General features: G+C 47.6%; 1 protein-coding gene across 4 annotated transcripts; it reads right to left on the bottom strand.

Moving 5' to 3' along the window:
* Window positions 1-346: 346 nt before the first annotated feature.
* Window positions 347-22,440, bottom strand: LOC105564316. Of its 4 annotated transcripts, XM_012016608.1 has the most exons (5): window positions 8,302-8,812; window positions 3,477-3,669; window positions 2,556-2,869; window positions 1,560-1,801; window positions 347-1,502 (listed from the first exon to the last, which is right to left on the bottom strand). In XM_012016608.1, the coding sequence occupies exons 1-5, from the start codon at window positions 8,323-8,325 to the stop codon at window positions 1,292-1,294; spliced, it is 984 nt and encodes a 327-aa protein (XP_011871998.1). In that variant the 5' UTR covers window positions 8,326-8,812; the 3' UTR covers window positions 347-1,291. The 4 variants fall into 4 exon arrangements, with proteins under 4 accessions (XP_011871998.1, XP_011871995.1, XP_011871994.1 ...); XM_012016605.1 differs by lacking the exon at window positions 8,302-8,812 and adding an exon at window positions 22,325-22,440 and having other exon boundaries at window positions 347-1,801; XM_012016604.1 differs by having other exon boundaries at window positions 347-1,801.
* Between the last annotated feature and the right edge of the window lie 594 nt (window positions 22,441-23,034).

Here is a 23,034-nt window from a genome sequence, read left to right as displayed (position 1 = left end):
GTATTCCTCAACAGTTGAAATTCGAAGGTGCGAGGAGACGTTAAAGAGAAAACGTGCCTGCGAGGTCTATCGAGTTTACTAAAAATTGCGAAATTTAAAAGTTTGAACAATTTTCCATTAAGATAATCCTCTAAATTATTTTCCGTTCATTTTTATTATTATTAATTCACTAATGAAAGAAGTTACATTTTAAATAAATATATAAAGATTTGAGGATATTGCGCGCGCGTTAAACAACGAATATATGCAAATCTATTGCATTTATTCATTTCACCCGTCCATTTCATGCAGAAATGATTGAGAGAGAACAAAGCGGAGGCAGGAGGACACATGAAGACAATAGAGATTGCATTTTTCATCTGTATTTACGTAATATGATCAATAAGTGCAATCTACTAACAATCTGGAAAACATGACATCATTAACGCCTTTCGATCTAAAGATAATAAAGGAATGTTTGCGAAACGTGAAATAATTTATCCGGTCGCAATCGCGTGCGCGAAGTAAGCTTAACATAAAAAAAATAATAAAGAGTAGGAGGATACTCGAATACGAATCAAGTCCGTTCCTCCGCGTTGCCGCGAGAACAATCGTTGAACAAACTCGAGAAGCATTCGCGTAATGTTTCCTCCAATCCCCGACACCGATACTTATTGCGCGAGACGTTACATTTGAATACGAATTTTCTGGTACACCTTCTTCCTGCTCCTCGGCTGTCGCGAGTAATTCAACAAAGCAATCAAGATGCGTGAAATAAATACACGAAATATGTGTATTCACTTAATCTTTTCGCCGTGCTCTCTTGATTGAAAACTTGAATTTGACCGAGCGAATCCTGGCTGAGGTAATACTTTTCGCATTAAGTTTCGTCGAATTGAATTCGTAGCCAGTTGCGGTCGAATAATATTGTTTGTCTGAAACGAATTTGTTGATCGAAAGTTACAAAAATACATTCTGCCACTGTTTAGTAAGCGCCGACTAACGGTTACATAACATGAATGTTATAATTTTCCGCTCAACAATGTAACTGTTATGCACCACATGTGTTATATTACATTTATATTGTTGAATGAGAAATTGTATTGTTGCCGTTACGTAACTGTTCGTTGGCGGTTACCGGACGAGAGCTCGTAAACGATATTAGCTCGATTCTTCCGCGAGATTGAGAGCCGCTGACAAATTCGAAATTCAGGAAAGGAAATTGTGTGCGGTATTAATGTTTGATACATGACATCGCACTTCGAACGCTTTTACGCCCCGCGGGACATTTTCTACTGCGCCGACACGATGATCACTTCGCTTCGGGCAGATTAGTTGCCATGACTCTGAATCCGTTGTGATCGGCGATGTAATGCACCTGCTGAAGAATCCCGTTGGGATCGATGTAACTGTAGGCCCCTCTGGTTGTGCCGTCGAGCGACCTGGATTCGGTTTTGGCGCTCGAGTCCCCGGTGTAACTGTAATCGTATTGGCCGAGGGAGTCTTGGGTGTGATGCAGCGAGCTGTGAAGGAATCGGTAAGGCATCACCGGAAGCACGTAGGGCGCGGGCAAGGCTAACCGTTTCTGGATGTTGCCAAGCGGCACCAGCCTCCCCAAGTGCAGGGCATTCTGATTAGACGTCCGTTCGTCGTCCTTGAGGAGCGTGTTCTCCCTTAGTGACGTCGCGGGTGCTAACGACGAGGCGATAGTGCTGGTGAGACCCGAAGACGTGGGCGATACCTTCGAGAGGCTCGGATCCGGCTTGGGAACGCTGATTCTATCCGCTTCCGATCTCGATAACAAGAAGGGATTGTTGGTACCCTGAGAAAAGAATTTTTTAAAAATCATTTAATGCCTCGGTGGTCGAATTGGTGAGACGCCCGTTTAGTGAGAGGGGAGTTCAGGTTCAAACCCTGGGGTAAATTTTTCACAACAAATTAAAAATTTTTAATCATTTAGACACCAACATCCTGTCTCGGGTATCCTCTGTTCCTTCGAATTGTGATTTCACGGCAGAGCCTTATAAATTTGATTGTTTTTTTTTGTTTTAACGATGGACAGATATGAATGGATTTGGAACGTTGTTTTTTTACATGTTACTTTTTGAAATTTATTTTGAATTACAAAACCGTGTATCGACTGATCTCTTTCGCAAGGTCGTAACTTGGTTTTACGCAATTTCCGGCTTTTCTGCCTAAACGCGCATTCTGGCCCAGAACTAGAAATTGCGTAAAATCGAGACACGACCTCGCGAAAGGGATCAGTCGGTATACTACACTGAGGAAAATGTTCTTCGGATAAATCAATTAAATAGCGTTTCCGATGGTCAATTTTTCCGATTATACGTTTTCCGATAAAATTATGAATACATCCGATGAAATGCAGTTACCGATGAAACTTGATTGAAAAACCGATCACATTTTTCATCGGATATGTCCGTTTGTTATTACGTAATTGGATTATCCGATTTTCCCAGTGCACTGCTGTACATTTTTCGTGCGTTTGATTCTTCCTTTTTACCGCGGCGTTTCGTTCATTCGGGCAAACCTCGAGATGTCCGCCGCGACTTACGCACCTCTAGCTCTCGCGTCTTCAAATTCAGTTCAGCTTTGCCGCTGCTGTCCGGCTGGATTTGGGCGAAGCTGAAGTACGACGGCACGATCTTGTACGACAGAAGATTCTGATCCTGCCAATTGGCCTGATGCGACTTCTGCAGCTCCTCGAGATGATTTCTCTTCGCCGCGGCCACTTCCGCCGTGTCCTGTGTAGCTTGCTGTTCATCCTTCGGTGGTTGCGGCAGATTGCTCGCGCTTACTCTGAATCCATTCTTATCGTCCGCCGTGTACGAGACCGTTTGCAAAATTCCATTTGCGTCAATGTAGGAATATCCTGTGGGCGCAGATAGAAACGACACTCTTCGACAACGGCGCCATTGTGCCAGCTAGGGAGCTCGCCTTGTTCGCGCGGAGGAAGTTATTTACAATATAAATCGTCAGTCATTCATTATACATTACCCGTTGTAATTAATGCTGCCATTGATTGGTAAAATAACATTAATTAGACAGATCGGCGATTAACGTATATATTCATATATAATTTCGCGCGCGTTACATTACGCGTGTCGTGAGTCATCAATGCAATTGAGAGAGAAGCGGCTCTAACGCGCAACCGCGCATTGTCATCCGAGGAAATTTGCAGGGACGAGCATGCGGCGTATGGGCGTCTTTCTTACGTCATGCGCGGCGAGCATTAGCGAAAGATTCACTCGCGAACGTAGGCCGGTAATGCACCTCTTGTAACACACTTTGCAAAAGAATGCATTCCATTTATGCACTTGCGACGCGCGCATTAGATCACGAGTCGTGACAGGCGTTTGCCGGCCGTTGCAAAGAAATTTCGCTTTACATTTAAGGCGTCCCAGCGATTGGCGATTTATCGGCGAACCTTGTCTCACCGCCGGAACGTGTCAGAATGCGTAAAATTCAGAAAGACTCACCACCCTGCGTGACGCCGTTCAAGGTGGTTTCCGCCTTGGCGTGATGCGGCCCCGTGAAGGAATATTGATAAGATCCCGAGCCGTCCTGAAGGTGGTACTGCCTCAACGGCGAGAGGGCCGGTATCGGGCTCAGCCAAACATTGGAGAGCGGCGAAGCGATAGATCGTCCGATGACGAGGCTGCACAAAATTGTCTGTGGGCAGAGAAATGTGGCGAGCGTTAATTACAATTGATCTTGTCGAATTTCTATCGGTGTGTCAACGCTCTCGTAAATAGTCTCGGTCGAAAATACGATTGGCCTGCGAAAAATTGTCACTGTAGAGCTGATCGATGTTCGATCGAGTTGAAAGTATGACAAATTTGTATATCGATTTGCGGCGAAATACGGTTATTAACGAAATCCTCCCGTGGATTATTACTATCTCGCTAAATAATATTGCAACATCTGCAAATAAACAATACTGCAGTACTCGCAAACAAATTGGTACCAACGTCCATTCACTGCAGCCGTGAATTTTAACGGCCAGGTATCGAATAATTGGGCTTGAATTTACACTTTGGCAGAAACGATTAAGATATACTGGAAATTAAAGATTCCGTAGCTCGAATTGGTACTGTAGTATGCAACATCAACTTGTTGAGGCGTTCACTTTAAAGAGCGATATTTGTCTTAGGCCCGGTTTCACCAAACGTCGCTTAACTTTAATCTCAGTTTAATTCACGTTTGTCTCTTTTTAAAATAACAGTTGAAAAGAGACAAAGAACGAATTAAGCTAAAACAGTATTGGCGAAACCGGGCCTTAAACGTCCCAATCCGCAAATGAGATAGAGGAAAGTCTCCTCCTATTATGAGATAGCGGGGTTTCGGCTAAATTCACAGGAATCGTCAGGTGATTCCGCCACGAATTTATTGCCCTTGGGTGCGAAATCTGTTTAGTGGGAAAATTCACTGTTAGATCGCGTAATCGTTGCGAAAAAAGATTTGTGATTGAATGTGGGTGTTGAAAACCTGCTATCTCATATGAGAAACCCATCTCATAATACGGAACTTTCCTCTAAGTCTTGTCACACCGAACAGCTGTGTTTGTCAATCAATTAATTAAACAGCGACGCATCAGCTGCAACAGACGTAACAATGCGATTTTCATTACATGGCAGGCATACTTTTCTACACGAGACGTCGCTATTTAGACACACGCGATACGAGGGAAGACCGCGCCTCGTCCCGAGCGGCATAACTTTCATCGATTCAGCTCGATTACGCGGAACGGCCTCCCGGCACAATCGAACTGCATTCGTTATGATGTTTTTCCGCGGAGCTAAGCCACATTCCTCGAATTGCGAGCGACGAATCCAGGACTACGACCGCCAGCGAGCAACCATAACTGTACCGCGGTGCGGTCAAATCAATAGTTATTACCGGGAGATACTGAGTTAGCCGATGCTCGCATTAAAATGGTACCATAGAAACAGTTATTGACATATTAATATGGACTCCGCCTCGAGATACGCTCGGGTGATTAAATAATCCTACGATCGATACAGCTGGGTGCGCATCTCTCGTGGGAAGATTTTCGCGGTGGCCGATAAATGCCGGATGTTTTGTAAATTGAATTGTAAAACTTTCGCCTCACCGCCGAGAACGCGTAAAATCCAATAGCAAAACTTGTGTTTCACCTCGGTCCTCGTTTGTCAAACGCGGGGTAAAACGCCAAAAGTTTATCACCGATGCCGCGAAGGTGGACGAATCGAATTAGAAAACACCCACGGCGAGGGCACGAGAGATGCTGCAAACTATAACTACTTTGAGATTAATGGCAAAGTGGTCAAGGTAATTGGGCGCGAGTAAAAGAAATCCTAAAACGGTACGGGGATGCTAAGTACAGATTACACCTCGCCAATGGGTCGCGTCTAATTATTTGGCGAGCGCCAGAAATTCGGCAGCGACGCCAAAACGAAACTGCAGGATTCACTCACGAGTATCATGATCGTCCTCGGTTGGACCAGGCGCCGCCGGTGAACCGTCGCTCGATCGTGGCTAGCGGATCGGGGCCCCTCGATCGCGGGCTTTACTACTCTTTCGTTCGCCTAGGACAATCCCGGTGAGAGTCGGCTAACGGGTGTGAGAGTGCAAGCTCTCGGTCGCATCCTCTTATATAGGATCCCCGTGGACCTGCTCCGCTGCGCGCTTACGGTGATTCCCCACCCGGCGTCGCGCGCGACGGGGCCCTAGCGGGGCCCTACGGGGCCCGCGGGATCGCGCGCGGTGCCCCGTGAGTGCCTGTTCGGTGCCCACGGTCGCAAATCACCCCGCGCTCGATTTCCACGCCGATAAATCAACGTTTATTGGTCCCGGGTACGAGACGTCGATCTTGCGCGCGCATTCCGGGCACCGAGCGCGTCGCGGACCGCAGGACCTCCGCGCCCCATGTAATAAGGATGCGTGCGCGCAAAAGGCGCGAGCGTAATAATGACGACGCTGTAACGAAAGGTAATTCACGCTGGCTGGATTTTAAATCTCCTCGCAGCGGGCGTCGAATGGACCTTGTTCGTTGCTCGGCTGTCGATATTACTTAAGTAGTTATGCAAATCACTTTAAGACAAGATCGATTTCAAATTTATACGGGGATCTTATTTAGCCTCTTCTAAGAATATCTCTTTTGGAGAAAAATGTTAAGAATCAAAGTTATGGGGTTTCAAGAGACGCGCTACATTAGCAATTCCAGTTTAAACAATGAAAGCGTCGGGGAATTGATACGCAGGGATTTCCTCGCGCGAATGAATTATCTGCCGGTAATGACGATAATGTTGCCTTCGCGAGGCGATTTTATCCGACTTGCCTAAACAGGTTTTCCGAACGTTATTTAGGATTAACGTTTTGCTGAAACGGCTGCTTGATTGCTGCTGATAACGCGTCGAATCCGCTTAATAGTTTGTTATCATTGTTAATAATACCTCGTTACGCGTTATCGAAGGTGTACGCATAATTAATGCGGCCTATCTCTCACACGCGTAATCTTCATTACCTTGAAATTGCGTTATTGCTAGTTACAACGCATTCATCAGCAACGATCGAAATAAGCGGCGTCACAAATGCCAAAACGACAAACGCGCGTGTCATTACGCAGCTGCATAATGACATTGGGGGGTAGTCGACGGATGGAAGAAAGAGTTTCGCGCATACCGATGCAAATACACGGCAATTGCACAATGTTACGAGACGCGAACGGAGCCGAGATAAATCTCTCCCGAGACAAGCGGGTCGTTCTCGCTTGAAACCGAATTATCATATTCAAATCTAATTGTAAATGATTTGCTCCGTCGAGGACGAATAATAATTAATCGATAGTAATAATCGATAATAATGATCGAAATCATTAATACACCGTGTTTCTCGGAAGATTGCTTTTGCAAAGAAACCGATGAATAACAATTGGTTGATTTATTCGCCTACATCTCTACTTTATCGCGCGCGCGAAAAAAAAACTCGGGAGAATGCGCCGACGGAGTCTCGCAAATTCGACATTCGGTGCGATCCCGCGTATGCAAAGCACTCCGGCAGCGCGGGATCGCGAAGCAGCGTCCGCTCGATCGCCGGGAAAAATCGTCGGCGAGCGCGGGCCCTCGGTAATAGAACGCGGGAATGAAATAAAATTTAAAAGGGGATAGAAGCGAACGCGCGAAATGCAATTAGCGGGGCGGCGAAAATGAAACGATCGCGGCGCGCGGCGAAAGATCCGCGTCCTTTTAGGGCAGGTCCGGGACGGCCGCGGGCCGCCTCCGGCGCGTCTCTACGGGGCCCCGCCGATCGCATAAATAATGCCCGGCCGGTGGATTTACGGCCGGCTCGCTTAATCCGACGATGTAAAGAGAACGATACGGGCGTAATGAGTTCATCAATTTCGACGGAATTACTCATGTGCCCGCTCGGGCGCAACAAGTCGCCGCCGACGGGGGAGGACTCTCTCGCCGGCGACACGCGGACACGTGGGCGATGCTGCGTTGGTTTTGACATTGGCACTAAACGGGCTCTCTCTCTCTCTCTCTCTCTCTCTCTCTCTCTCTCTCTCTCTCTCTCTCCCCTCCCCCGTCTCTTTCTCTCTCGCTTGTTCGCTTTCTCTGTTTTTCTCTTTCTCTTTTCGTCCCGTATTAAATGGCTCTTGTAGAGCCGACTATCTAACCGCGCGGCACCGACGCGATGCAATGCGACGCCGCTGAGAAATGCAGCGCGAACGCACCGCGTACGGCGGTGATCCTAAATCAACCCCCTCGTGGAACGAAAACAATGGCAACTATCAATTCCCTTAGCATGCAGCGGGAGAGTAAGGAGATCGAGGCATCCAGTGCTAAACGCAAACGATTCTGAAATACCGAAATGGCGATGCAATTTTTGTGTTAGAACATGTAAGTCGGGGACCGTTGCGGCTTCGAATTGTCTCGCGTGTTGAAAGAAACGTTTTTGCTACCGCAATCACGGAAGATACACTTTGTTGCCATAACTATAAATTTCTAAAGCACAACGAACGGTTTGCTGTCCGATACAATAGGCACAGTAGCAAACTATTCAGCTGTCGCAACTAAATATTAGCTGTTCATATTTTGCAACTGAAATTTAGTTACCATGGCACGTGTAGGTTTTAGCTACGGCAGCTACCGTTTCCTTTCCGTGCAGGAGTTTTCGCGTAACTGTAAATCTTCTAAACATCCGACAAAGTGCTACCGGCACACCTCATTAGAAATGATATTTGACGCCCGTCAAAATATCAAAATTCTTTAAGCAACATACTATCATTTTTCATATATTATTATTATGCAATTATCTTACACTGTCGTGTAAAATAATTATCATCTCTCCCTCTTGTGGCTTCCGTTCTTCTGCCCGAGGAGCTTTCGCATCGCGACCAGCTCTCACGGTTTCGGAATTCTCGTCCTCGTATTATTGTCCGGTTCCGCGAAGCTGGAAACGTACTCGCCGCCGGCGCAGGTTTCCCACCGTGTCGGGGAGGATTCCGATGCACGCACGGAGCAACTAATCCGCGTCGCGCTAATCGCAGCTGGAGTTCTCGCAGTCTAATTATCGCGGGCTTATTCCTACTCCGAGGAGAGCGAGCGTTCGATACTCGCGGGCCATCCTCTCCTCGGTCTGGTCGCGCGCGACGTCTTTATTACGGCGGCTCGTATTCCGCTCGTAAAACTCTCCTCCCGGAATAACACATCGAAGCGCGTCCGCCTATAACGCATCCTCCCGGACCCCCGTTCCAGCCCCCTTCGTTGCGAGACGCGGATAATAGAATATATGAGGCTCGAAACGACGCCTGCCGATGCGTCGCCGATTCGACCTGCCGGCCGAATCGGCGCGGCGAGCTGACGGCGTCGTAAAGAAAAATCTGCAACTCGAAATTGCGCTGCGGTCTCGTAAAAGCGTCGCGTAAATAACGCCTCGTGGCGTAATAAGGTACGGCGATCGACCGGTTTGTTACCGATCGCAAACTGCACGTATTCGCGAAACGACGAAAGTGGAGTCTCAAAGTCACCTCACCTGCGGGATGAAGTCGCTGCATAAGGTATACAGTTTTTATCGACACATCTTATCAAACGCAGTAGCAGCCCGAGTCGAAATTTTTGTACTATTTTGCACTTTTAACGATAATTTGCACCTACTTAGCTGATCTACACCTACATAGACCAGCAATTACCTACTTTGATGACGTTCTATTTTGTTACCCCTCCCTTGAATCTTTAATCCTAAAAATTTACTTCAGCTCCTACTTAAAAGGACCTACTTTAATGCTAAATTGGCAAAAGTATAAATTTCCGACACCATCAGTTTGAAAGTAGGAGTAAATTTTGTACTTGCAGTTCGACCTCTTTTACTGTCTTAGGTTCTACTGTATAATAGAATTAAAGGTTCAACATAGGAGCAAAGTTTCGACGCGGGAGTATTATCGCTCATAAACAGATGCGCACGGTCAATTGCTAAAATCGGAAAGATTAGTATTACAAAATTAGAAATGACGCTCTCACGTGGGTTACACCAAAGTTCTATACTTTTGATAAAATGCGTAAAACTTGGTTTCGCTGTTACGTTCATGCCAGCTCGCAATCGTGCATTTGTACTCGCTTTCCCATAATATTTTATTACTTCACCAGCGATTTCGAGGCGGGTAATGCTGTTACATTTTTCACGGATGATTTTGAAACGGAGATTCCACGCCGGACGGTCGATAACCGAGCGTTAATTCTGTCTATAACGGATGAGCCTTAAGTACTTAAGCGCAGCTTTGTGCGCGCAAAACGTTCAACCGCCACTAAATACGCTACTATATCCGCTGAATATTACATTCGCGGCATTCACGCTTCGCCCATTATTCACGTGCGGCTTGCGCATCGGGAGCGTCTTTTCGAATTGCGCCGCGTTTCGCTCCCCGGCGATGTGCGAGTGCATTTCTCGCGCACTGAGACAATGTTCGTTTTTGTCTCAGCCTCGCCTAAGATTGAGGAGCACCCGATATCCTTCGCCTTCTTTGCCGCACGGTTTTCATACCGCGACATGCCGATGCGATCGTATATCTTACGCGGGTAATGTTATTTCCGTTCGCACGCGCGGGATACGTCTATAGGACATTCGGCTTCGCTTTTCGTGGTGGGATGAATTTTTCTTGCGCGCCAGCCACGGGGATCGTTGACTCCATTTTTGCAACTATTAAAAGTATACAGAGATAAATACAAGTACGTATATAAAATTGAACAGATCATAATGTTTAATTCACAACTACAGAAAAAATGTTAACAAATAATAAATAAAACGAGTGAAGTTGCAGAAGTGGCTTGTATGCGAGTACAATGGGCGAGGCGGACAAACAATGGACAAAATAATCGTTTATCTCGGGATAGAAAGTTAACAATACGTATGGAAAAAAAGTGTTGGTCGATGGACATTGGACGTCGAGTCTCCTCCGCTTCCAGGCGCGTATCAACGCAATGTGTCATTTCTTATCTTCCCTTTTGTAGCGAATCGTAACAAATTCCGGCACGGTGGATTTCGCTGGACTTGGTAAATTTTTAGTGTAAACCGTCGCACGTCTCCGTCGCCGTCGTTTTTCACTAATTCACGAAGTCTACGAGATCACGAGTATAAATCCAGATGTTCTTCATCCGTCCGCGAAGGAAAGCAGCACGCCAGTTCTGATCCGAGCGAGACGCAACATCGCGCCGGCGGGCATCAAGTACAAATAGGTCCGACATTTCGCCGCGTCACACACATCGCCCTGTCGCCCCTTCGCGTCAGCGAGGGCTGCCAGAAGCGACCTGATTTACGAGCACGGCCCGTAAAATCTTCCCCCGAGGATCAGCCGGCTCGAACAACCCGCGCGAATCGCGATATCTCCGCGCGTTCGTGCGCGGCCCCCACGCCGAAGGTACCCCCCCGATTTCGAGAACTGAATAATTCCGCGGAGCGCATCGTCGATGACGTGGCTTACGAATTGTTTTCGACGCGGGATATACATACGCGCATAATATGTGTTAATTATGATAATGCGATTCCCGACGGATACGGCAACGTTTCGCTATCGGCGCGATATAGCGCGAACGCGAGATACGGAGCGCGGCTCGGTAGCGAGGGGCAAAATCGAATTAGGCTCCCCGGCGCAAATTGCCGGGGGAGGGCGAGCAACATTTTTGCGACTCGAAAATCCGCGCGGGCAATTATAAAAGGGCGATAAATAATATGCTAATTAGCGCCGGTGCGCTTATAGCACCGGCGATAAACACAGGGCGCGCGGGACCCTAGCGTGGCTCGGGATCGCGAACGTGAATCACGATCGGCCGGCCGCGAGCGTGTACTACAAGGAGGAACTAACGTCCGATCGAAGATTACGGGGACTAACTAACGATTCCATTTGCTGATTGCCCGGTCACTGCGGCTACTCCGGGCCGCTTTTATCGGCTCGCCTCCCACGGGAGGAGGTCTTGAACGCGCGCACGTACCGATAAGCGTGCAGCGAGGCTGCGCGCGTGCTGCGCCGCGAGAAACGAGCGCGATCAATTAAGATCGATCGGCGCTTTAATATTCCGCCGTGATGCGTGAGATGCTAGACTGATATCTCGCTTAATCCCAGGTTCGGCGTTGCAAATGGTCATCGTTAGCGTTAGACGTTTATCGCTGCCACTTGTCATTGGGCGACACTTGAGCGTGTACAGGAGCACAAAGGCGGGACGCGCCTGGAACGAGGGGACTCGCGTTTAAGGAATGTCTCACCTCACTTTTTGCCTCAATTAATTACAATCGTGTACTAATTTGTACACCAGAGATCACTGGTGTCTTCCCATATGAATTTAGGCACAGGTAGAACACACATTTTCCATGCATATACAAGGTGTCCCAGGAGGGAAGGTTAATATTCTGGGAGGTGATAGTATCGGTCGTTTTAAGCAAAAATGAATGTGTCCCATTCCCCAGTGATTCCCAATGTACGACTATAAACGGTAACTTTAAGCATTTGTACTGCCGTTCGATTAAAAACTCCCTTCCATCAATTAATAGTGACACCGGTATCGACTACGTTTTCTCTCAAGAGCGTTCGTAGCAGGTTTTAGTCGTCTCTCGATGCGAGCAGAGAATCTTGTTACTGCGAAACAATCGTTCTTCGTGGAATCGACGTGAAATGTTAACGATTATCAACTCGCGACCTAAAGTACAATCACTGTCCAGAGCAGATAACCGACGAGACTCGTGAAATTTTCTTACCGCAGATAAGCCAAAGTGGATCGCACGTAGATCGTGACGTGAGATTGTCCGCGGAAGGCGCACGTAAGATTAATTTTATCATATCGCCGGCATCGTAGGCTTTACTCGCAGAAATTGCAGCGTGTGCAAGGAACGTTTCTTCTTTTCGTCCCGATTATCACGATGTTTTTCACGCGAATAGAAAGCGCACGCAGGCTGAACTAACGCGCCGACTTCGCGGAGCAGCTCGAGTCGACTTCAATTAATTATGCACTACAATAAGCAGCTTATCTGATAAAATTGAAAAGCTTTGACCTCGCACGTGAGCGTTCCTTGTGAATTATCATTTGTCTCGTTTGAAAATTTCACCGACTTTTTTTTCAATCACTTCAATTTGACGCAATCGAACGTAGCAGGGCGTTAGGAGATTCGCGTTTAGAACATTCCTTCCAAATTTCATATTAATAAATACTTAAATTAAAGCAATGCGTGTTTTAATTTGTTTATTAATTTTTAAATTTAAGGTAATAAGTTAGGAGCCACCTAATGAATAATTTTCTTGTGTAAAGTAATACGGTTTTGGATTAAGATATTTTTTTCATCAGTGTACGTATCGTGTTTCGATTAAAAACCCCCTTCTTGTAATTAATGTTTCAAGCAATGCTACCAGTATACTCGTTATTACGTGGTCTCTTAAGCACGTGGCAGAGCCTACTCGTTGATTGACGTTTCTCGGTTCGCGCGCGTCCAGCCACTTGGAGGGTGCCGGACGTGCACGTTCGCGCGCGGGCTCTCCGTTTCGGGTGAACGCACGCGGAAACGCAATCTCGGGCGTAAACATCTCGCGTGACGCGAACAATCGAGGTAACGCGGCCCGTACGTACCATATACCTGTACGCGGCCGAATGTCTCGGAAATCATTATCCGGGACGCTTTATCGGGCGCGGGCCATCCGCGCGCGGGCGCGAGCTAACGTATGCGTCGGCCTTTATCGGCACGAATGTGTGCCTACGTGCGCTACGTGCACGGACGTTTCTATTATCGCGAGTGCGAATCGTCGTACCCTCCCACCTTCTCTTGTCCGTTCGCGTTCCACCTCGACCTCCGCCGGCCGCATCGCGATCGCAGCCTCCACTCGCGCTCGGACGAGAGCGCCGATTTTCCCGAAGACGGATCCCGATCGCGAGCGTTTAAGGGGATGCCGATTCTGCACCCTTCGCACCTTTTGCCCCTAGAACTGCCAATTCGCGAAAACATTTGTGTAACGTGCAAATTATGCGGCTTCACGCCACGCGCGGCTCGAATCGTTTCGAAAAGTCGACCCCGATTTCCGACCGAGAGAAAATCGAAAATCCCGCGCTCGCTTATCCCGACGTGCGGTTTGACGTAGCTGTATTTCTTTAATCTAATGTATGTACGCGCGTCGCACGGCCATTCCTGCGAGATAATGGTCCGGAACGTCTCTGAGACTCTGATCCAGATATCGGCTCGTTTCCCTCCAGGACGGGACGATATAATATCCCGAAGGACAAAGTACCCCGAGCGGGGTCTATGGCAATTCCATTTCTGCATCGTGTATTGCGCTACATTTATCTCCTCGCGCTCACCGGTCCCGATAGAAATATTGGTACCGCGCGTGATTTACGGGGACCATTATTATTTCGCATTTACCACACACCCGCGCTACAGATACACGCGGGCCATCCGCGCGCGAAGGAAAAAAATACCCCGAGAATTTATACCGCGCGTTTTATTAAGGCTAATACGAAGGGCGGCACCGGGGTTCGACAATAAAGGGATATTACTAGGTACTACGGCGCCCGGGTAATGCGCCCGATCCCGGGCATAATCTACGAAGCGTTTCAACGGCCTTCTCGCGCGAGCCATCCGTTATGCGCGCCCACGCACGGCACTCACGCACGCATGGCGCGCATGTGCGTATTGCAACACGCACGCGAGAATAGCCCGCGTCGAGAAAACGGGTTCGCGTGAGAGCGAAATCTCACGGCAGATTTCGTCGGCGGCCCTCGATCGGATTCCGATCTCGAGTGTCCCGCGACCCTCTCGCCGTGGACACCCGTTTATCCGCTCGTTGACCTAATCCGCGGACGTCGTTTGGCGAACGGTCGTGTATCAAGAGAGAGACACGGTGGTGCCTCGCGTCCGCGAAGCGTGTGTCATCATCCGGAGCGTCGAGTGGAGACGCGACGGTCATATCTAAAATGCGAATAAGCGGATGAAAGAGATGAGAACAAGATCGGCCCTATTTTATTTCGCATTCGATTTTGGTAACAAAGTAGGCACCAAACGAAAGGTCTCGTCTAGCCGATTACAGATATGTCAGTCTCAGCGTGTATCTATTTAACGTTCCAGAGATATCAGGCTCCAAAAGTTCCATTCCACTTCAAACACATGGTTGATGTCTGTCCAGACGGCTTCATCGCTTACGTCCTGCAAATTTTTGGAGTCCGATATCTCTGGAATGTTAAACAGCTACATTCTGAGACTGACATATTTGTGATCAGCACGACGAGACCTTTTGTTTGGTACCTACTTTGTGACCAAAACGAATGCGAAAAAAATTGGGCCATTTGCCTATGGACACTTGTTCTCACTCTTTTTAATTGGATAAATCGCCTACTCCGGGATCCTGTTATATAACAAAAGTGTCATTTTTTTTCTTCACCTAGAGACTTCGTTCAATATATGGTAAACTCGGGCAACTTTAATTTAAGAAACGCCATTACCGTCATCCATACGTCCGGTTGTAAAGCAACATTTCAATATTCGCGTACACGGACAGGCGGGCATTTCACATTTCTGCAATGTATCTCTATAATTATAGAAATGCCCAGGCATCCCTGCCTGTCTGTTTACACACGCGCGTTTGCCATTCGTCTGACCATCCGCTACCCCTTCGCTATCCTCTCCCTTCCGTACACTCCACTTTAATTAATACACTCCGAATATACCGGATTGTCTGTATCTTGAAACATTTTTTCTGGAAATATACATACGGAAAAAACTTTCTCTTATCCTAAAGTAATTATGTGATCGTGGGACAAGACGGCATCATGAAAAACTGTATGGGAGTTTTTTGAAATTTTACCATACATTTTACATAGTAAAATGTGTACTAACCATAATTACTAATAAAATGTATAGTAAAATTTCGAAAAACTCGCATAAAATTCTCCGAAATGCCGTGCTGTCCCACGATTACATAATTTTCAGAATAAATTTTAAAAGATTCTGAAGTAATAATATGCCGAAGAACGAATGAAGTAATTACAATAGAAATTCCCGTTGTAAACATACGCATTTTTATTGTTCATCGCAGGCTGATTTAAAAATCCGTGGGGCAGGTAGGCCGGAATGAATCGATATTCACGTCTCTATAAAACGCTCTCCTTGTTCTTACGTCTCGCTCGTAAAACTCCAACTCCAACGTACCCGAGGTGCTCGGTACCATCTGCGGAAAATAACCCTGTCGGATGCCTCTCCCCGGCATGCGAATGCGCGCGGCTCGGAAAAATCTCCGTCATAAGAACGCGGGTAAGTGCAGACGCGCGCTGGATTTCGCTCGCGCGCATACCGAGATCCCCCGTTAATCTCGTCGTTACTCCGACGGACACGCGATATCCGCGCGTGAAAGTTTTAACGCCGTAATATATTCGCGACGATAAGAATTCGAAGTCAAGGTCGCGATTTCAGCTCCATTGCTGGCGTAGAGTCCGATTACGGCGACAAATCGCCGGCGCGGCCGGTCGATCGTGCAAGGAGACCAACCGTGTTGATGTAAATTGCGTTCGAAGGGAACGAATCGGCCACGAATTGTGGCTAATTAAAGACTCAATCGAATCCCGCGAGGCCCTTTTCCTCGCGATTCGAATAAATACGCGCGCCGGTTGTTCCCTCCGACCTTCGAGACCGGAGATCCGTTCGCCAGTCTCGCAGGACACAAATCCACATGAAATTGTTCGCATATGAAATGGGCCATATTCCGCGTAGTGTGAGTGATTGTACAAACGCTAGTTCGCGAAATTCAATGCAATTTTCGTGATCGTAAGTCTCTGACAATTTACTTATGTAAAAATTAAAAATGTAACTTTTAACTTTTTAATTTTTTTACTATTGGTTAACTTTTAATTCAATTAATTGTATTATGGATTAACTTGTATCTTAACTCTGTTACATTTTCAAGGCTATTAACTTTAACGTAACTTAGTTAAAAAAAATAAGATAACCTACCCAACCCTGCATATGGCATTTCGAACAATTTTATGAGAGCATTTTGAAATTTTCCCATACATTTCTCTGAGTGTGGACGAGTCAATTTATATTCTCGGACATTGGCATTATCGGGCATTATTATGCCGCGTCCGGGCGGAAGAGATTGAACTCGTTGTCAGTACATGTGAAAAAGGTGATAATACGCACGTTGCAAGAGAAAGGTGGTGATCCAACACGCAAGATTGATAATACGTTTTTAATGAATCGTACGAGGATCGTATGGTCGTACAATAATTTAATATAAGTCTGCAAGACGCTCGTTATAGGATAAATGAATGCAAGGCGAGGACGAATAATAATGACGTCCATGGTGCGAGCTACCGCGAGCGAGCCTGTCGTCGATCAATCGTTCATGGAACTCTCGCTGAAGATAATGCTTTATTCCAATTATTTGAGGCACGGTGCAAGTAACTTATTCGCGCGTTTCATTTCCACTCTTAAAAATCTAGACACCGTTTCTTTATGACTTGCGATAAAATATCATCGCATGGCATTAATTTTAATAACTGGCCAAGAGACAGAAGAATATAGTTTTACAAATTATAAAAATTAAAGAGATATTCGTCAAGTACTCAATTCTGTATCGATTGAAAAATGACATTGTTCATCGAGATGTGACTCACATAGAATCGTACGTTACGCAGGAAGATCATCAAACTTTATGAAAATAAATATAAACGCGCGAAGAGAATTCCCGCGAGCGAAGCGGCCGAATCTTTTATTTCCCCAGTTCGAGCTTCTCGCTCGAGTGTATCTGATGGCGATATTGAGAGGACTGAGCGACGGGTGCCAGGATCGACCAGGTGGCGATCGGTTGAGCGTAGGCAGTTGCCAGGTACACGGCCGGCTCGCTCGCTATCGGCACGGCCACTTCGAGCTTGGTATTATGATGGATCTGAGTCCTGCGCTGACTGGAGACGGCAGTGACGACCGGCAGTGCCTCCTTGGTGACAACCGGAAGTGCGTCTTTGGTGACGAGCGGAACCGCGGCGACCGGCGTCCCGACGATCGCCAGCCGCGCCGCGTCGATCTTCACGGCGTCTCTGCGATTCGGGCCTTCCAATCCGAGATGTTTGTGCAGCTGGATCCGATTTTCGTTGTAATCGGGCAGACCGGAGACGAGCGGCTCCAACGCGATGGCGGCCGCTTCGGATACCTGCGGTTGGACCTCGAGCGTTTCCGTCTTGACGAGCTTCTCCGGCACTTCGACGCGAAGACCGTTGTGCACCTGGACGCGACTCTGATGAGAGGTCGCCAGAGGTACCTGGCTGGGAAGGATCACCGTCTCGTAGACAGGCTCCGACGGGACTCCGACCGTCTTGAAGAGTTGAGTGGCCTTCGAACGAACGTTATTGTGCACGTCGACGCCTGCCTGATGAGAAGTCGCCGCGCCGGTGAAGCTCGGGATCAGAACCGAGTTCAGCGGGCCGTACGCGGGCGCGAGGACGGGCACCGCGGCGCCGCGATTGGCCCGACCTTTGTCTGATTTTTCCTCCGGCGCTGGAAGCTCGTGGGAACTCTTCGGCGAGGCGATCGCCGCCGCGTCCTGATCGGCCTGATCTCCCTGGGAACTTGGATTTTCTGTCCGATGACGATCTTGATCGGCCGGTGCCTCGAGGCTGCGTTTCCTGCGGCTCACCGCGGCGTTCCCCACCTCCTTCCTCTCGGCGGCGGCCCTCGCGTGCTCCAGCGAGTAGGCGTATCTGGCTAACAGGACCCCGTCGTTCGCCAGCGGCGGATCGCCGTCGGTAGGCAGATTCGTCGCCGCGACGCGGAAGCCGCCCTCGTCCGCGACGTAGAAGACGGATTGCAGGATACCGTGCGCGTCCACGTAGCTGTAGGAGCCGCGCGTGACCCCGTCGAGACCCCGGACTTCCTCCTTCGCCGACGGGCCGCCGGCGTAGCTGTACGCGTGCACCCCGGCGCGCGTGTCCTGCGACTGATGGTACACCGGAAGCGGATTCGCCAGATAGGCGTAGGGCAGCAGGGTCAGCCGCGCGTCCGCCGCCGCCGTCGCCGCCGCCACGCCGAGAATCGCGAAAACTGGAATCTGCGGGGTTCAAAAGAAGTCTCTCACCTACCGGGAATACGGAAGCCGGTCGAGAAGATTCTCGCAGCGCGTACAAGGCAACGCGCGCAAGCCGCTCTTCGAAACTGTCTCTCCCTCCTCGATTCATCGTTTCTTAAGGCGTGTGTCCACGACGCTAGAACTTGGACCAAGGCCTTTAAGCCTTGTGTTCACGTTCCAAGAGTTGTGTCCAAGTTCTAGTCCCGAGAAATGTGTAGGCAATCAACTTGCAGCTTTCCCGTGAAAGGTGTGTCCACGATTCAAGAACTGTGTCCAAGTTCTAGTTTCGAGAAATGTGTAGCCAACCAACTTGCATCTCTTACGGAAAAGCTGCAAGTTGATTAGCTACGAACTCTCTGAAAGTCAATCAGTGCATTAAGACCCTGCGTCCACGATCCTAGAACTCGGTCCAAGTTCTAGTATCGTGGAGACAGGCTTTTATAACTGTGAATCAGTGAATATTCATTGTTTTCAATGATCATCCACCGAGCGACTCTTATAGAGTATTTCTCGGAACTAGAACGTGGACACAAGTCTTTTCTCCGGTTTCCGCGAGCGCGGTCTTCACTCTTTATCTCGCGGATCACCGCCCGGTTGAAATTGCAAAGCGATAATTGTACTTGTTCCGTATCGGCGCGCTTATTGCTGTCCACCGATAGAGCCTTGACGTCCCTACGATCGTCCTGGGACCTAAGGAACGACACCGGCGCGCAGTTCCGCGAACGATATCCCGTTACTCGATATCGCAAATCCGCCGGGGATAGATACAGAGGTGGTACGCAGGTACGATGCATTATACGTGGTGTTACGTATCGTGGCGCAGAAAATTCGGTCGAGCGCGCGCTTTATCTGCGAACGAATGCAAATCGAGAGTGCACACTCGCCCTCGGTGCGCTCATTTCGCATGCAATCGTCGCGCCGGTGGATTTACTCGCGCAAACTAGCCAGGACGCGTTCTCGTGGAACGCCGTGAGAATTATCGCGTCGGGAATTCGTTCTCGGGGAGGACGAGAGGGAGAATTCTTTGAGTTCGCCGTGGACAGTCGGCAATGAGACGTCCGACGAATTTTTACGCCCGCGGTATCGGTAGCGTGGAGGAGGGCGAGGTGAGTGGGACGGGGTGAGTTTATACTTGCATGAGCCTCTCTCGGGAGACCCAGCCTCTCCTTGAGCTCCAATACGGTCTGGAGACGACGAGCCGCCCGCACGATACGAGGAAAAGTGACAGAGCGACGAGCCCTTTACGCGTCGAGCCGCGAGAGGAGGAAAAGAGTCGGCGATCTGTTGTCTCCTTAAATCGCTCCGCGCCGATCTTATCAGCGGGTACGATCAGACGGGAATTTTATTCGTATCCGTGAATTTGGCTCGCAAAATTGAAATTTATAAGACAACGGGAATCGACGAACAAGAATATTTCGTGATTAGGAACAAGTACAATTGAAATAACGGAATGCAATAGCGCTGAATCGCTGTCACAAAGAGACACGCGTAGGAGTTAAATAAAGTGTCATTAAATAGTAGAGAAGTTTTTTCTTTCAAAATTTATCCTGAAAATCACGTGATCGTGCGACAACATGGCATTTTTACGAACTTTGCGAGAGTTTCGTGAAATTTTACCACACATTTTAGGCTGCGAAAACAACACTCGAGTGCCCTAGTGTATCATTTTATCTTTGTTGCTCATTGAATGGTAAACGAGGATAAAATGATACCACTGGAGCACTCGAGTGACATTTCCGAACGCATCTTTACTAGTAAAATTTCAAAAAATTTATAAAATTCCTAGAAATTTTGTTAAATGCCGTGATTTTCAAGATAAATTTTAAAAGAAGATTTTCTCCGCGTAGTTGTAGTGCACAAAATTACTGAAACACCGAAAGGAACATGTAGCTGCCGTAGCTAAAAACTGCATGTGGCAACTAAACAGTTGTAAAATATGGACAACTAATATTTGCGACGGCTAAATACTTTGCTACTGTGCCTATTGTATTAGATGCGACGGCAAACCGTTTGTTTTGGTTTAAAAATTTATAATTACAGCAGCAAAATATTTTTAGCAAACCATGATTAACTGCGGTAGCGAAAATTGTCTTTCCAGCGAATGCAGTCGCATAAAATTACTGAACAAAATGACGTGTCGCAGAAAAGAATTCGTGCGGATCGATGAGGCATCTCAGAGATTGTATTAGTTCGCAGCGCTTGGGAGCCGAGATTTCCCATGCTCGCTTTCAAACGAGCGACTCTAGAAGCGCGCTCTTCGGGACTGTTGCAGCGTCTGCGGAGTGTCTGACAATTTATAAGCCGCCTATAAACGTCGTGAACAAAAAGTTGCGAAACAGATGTAAGTAACATTCTACCCCGCGAGGCCGCGCCGGAGGAACCTTGCGTTGCAAAAACAGCGGGGTTCTACCCTCACATCGGTGTCGGATAAGAGTGCCATTCGGCGAGGGCTCAGCCGCCGTAAAACGCGCGCGCGGTGGTCGCGCTCTCGTATCCATTCGGACTTTACACGCGTATATTTTTCAGCGCTTTTATATCTCGGTAAAAAGCAGGCGGGGGCCGGCAGACCTCGCGCAGGAGCAACCCTTGCAAATAAATTATAACGCTCGTATATCATTCCCGCGGACGTTCGCTCCCCGAGTCGCCGCTCTTTGACGCGAAGTGTCATCTGTAGCAAAGAGTTCGAGGCCTCGCTTTTAACGTAATGAGTAATTAGAGATATATATCGAAAAAGTGTGTCCCGCGACTTGTCACTCATGCACAGTTGTGCACGGAGAGAATTTTCTCTTAGCATTTACCCTGAAAGTCATGTAATCGTGGAACAACATGGCATTTGAAGAACTTTATGAGTTTTTAACTTTTATTAGTGAAATGTATGATAAAATTTCAAAAACTCTCATGAAGTTCTTCAAAATGCTATACTGTCTTATGATTACATGATTTTCAGGGTAAATTTTAAAAGAACATTCTCTCCCCGTGTAAGAATAGCGGTAGTTTAAATATAAATCAACAAATACTAATATATTTAACGAAGAATTCCTCGCCGAATCATACATTTAGTTTAACTTTAGACTCGACGATTAATTTCTACAATTTATGCCCGTTTCGGCCACTGCAGATTAACTTTAATCTCGGCTTAAATTACTTATCTTTCTCTAATTTTTAAAACTAGATAAAGATGTAAAGTGAGTTGAATCGAAATCAAAGTTAATCTGGGTTGGTAGAGACGGGCATTATATCCATTTCTACCAATGCAGATTAACTCTGATCTCAGTTTAAGTTACTCTTTATCTTTTTCTAGTTTCTGGAATTGGAAAAAGATAAAACTTAGACCGGAATTAAAATTAATCTGTATTGGTAGAAATGAGCATTGAGTATACTGTATACGTTTGAAAAAAAAGGGACGAAAGGGAAAGTAAACCGATGAATTTATCTAATTCATCCTTTACATTGTAACAAACATGACGAAAAATTTCAGAAAGTGTATCGTTGCACTTTCTTAAAAAGACTACTGAAACTTATAACGGTGCATTTTGGCTGCTTTGGTAGTGTTAATTATGGAAAATGTACAACTCGCCACGTGCTAATTCTCGCCTAGCCTACACGCTGCGAAATATCGTTCATGATGCTCCACTTTTAAGGGATTTCTATTTTAAAGGGATTAAAGAAACGATATTGAAGCAACCGACGTTCCCCGAAGCGGGAAAATTCATAAAGGACGTAAGGAGGCTTGGAAAACTAAGGGAGGGTTGCGCTTACCAGTGCCTGCATCGTGCTCGGTGTGTCTCCCTCGACCTCCTTGCCGGCTGAAGGACTGCCCGGGCTGTGCACCTTGCTCGCGATCTGGTTTTGACTTATATACGCGGCGCGAGCCGCGCGGGATGTCTTCGAACCAGGAACCCGAGGAACCGTCGAAGGACAAGGCGGATCCGCTCGCCGAGACGGGATCGCATCAGTCGATCCCGAGATCCCCGCGAGCCCGTCTTTGGCATGGTAATATCGTTCGCGCGCGTCGTAAAGGTGAGAAAAGCCGATGTACCGGATTCGACGCTTGCTCCTCCCCGCGAGAACGAACGGAGGAGCGACAACATTCGTTCTCTTTCTCACGGTGCCGTTGCAGAATAAATAAATTAAGTAAATTTGATCGATTCCGCTACCTTTTAGAAAGAAGAAAAAAGAAATCAATACCTAATCTTTATTCTCGCGTTTCTGTATCTTAATTTATTTGTCTCTCGGTCAGCACATTATTCTGCCGCTTCGTTTCTGAAAGAGGACCCCGCAAGAACCCCCGTCCACTTGGCTCGTGATTAATTGCCGATCTTACGACGAGGAGAGGCGAACGCTCAATCATTTGCGATCCTCGGTAAATTATCCTTACGACGCGCGGCGCGGAGACTTTTACGCGCTACTACAATGTCGGGGCGTCGTCAGAATGAGGTGGGAATGAATTGAATGAAGCGAGAGCGCCC

This window comes from Vollenhovia emeryi, unplaced genomic scaffold, assembly GCF_000949405.1.
Source record: "Vollenhovia emeryi isolate VEMERY1.0 unplaced genomic scaffold, V.emery_V1.0 DF939166.1, whole genome shotgun sequence".
In the NCBI taxonomy this organism is placed as follows: Eukaryota; Metazoa; Arthropoda; class Insecta; order Hymenoptera; family Formicidae; genus Vollenhovia; species Vollenhovia emeryi.
Note: the sequence above shows the minus strand (reverse complement) of the source record. Positions and strands in the feature narration are given on the sequence as shown.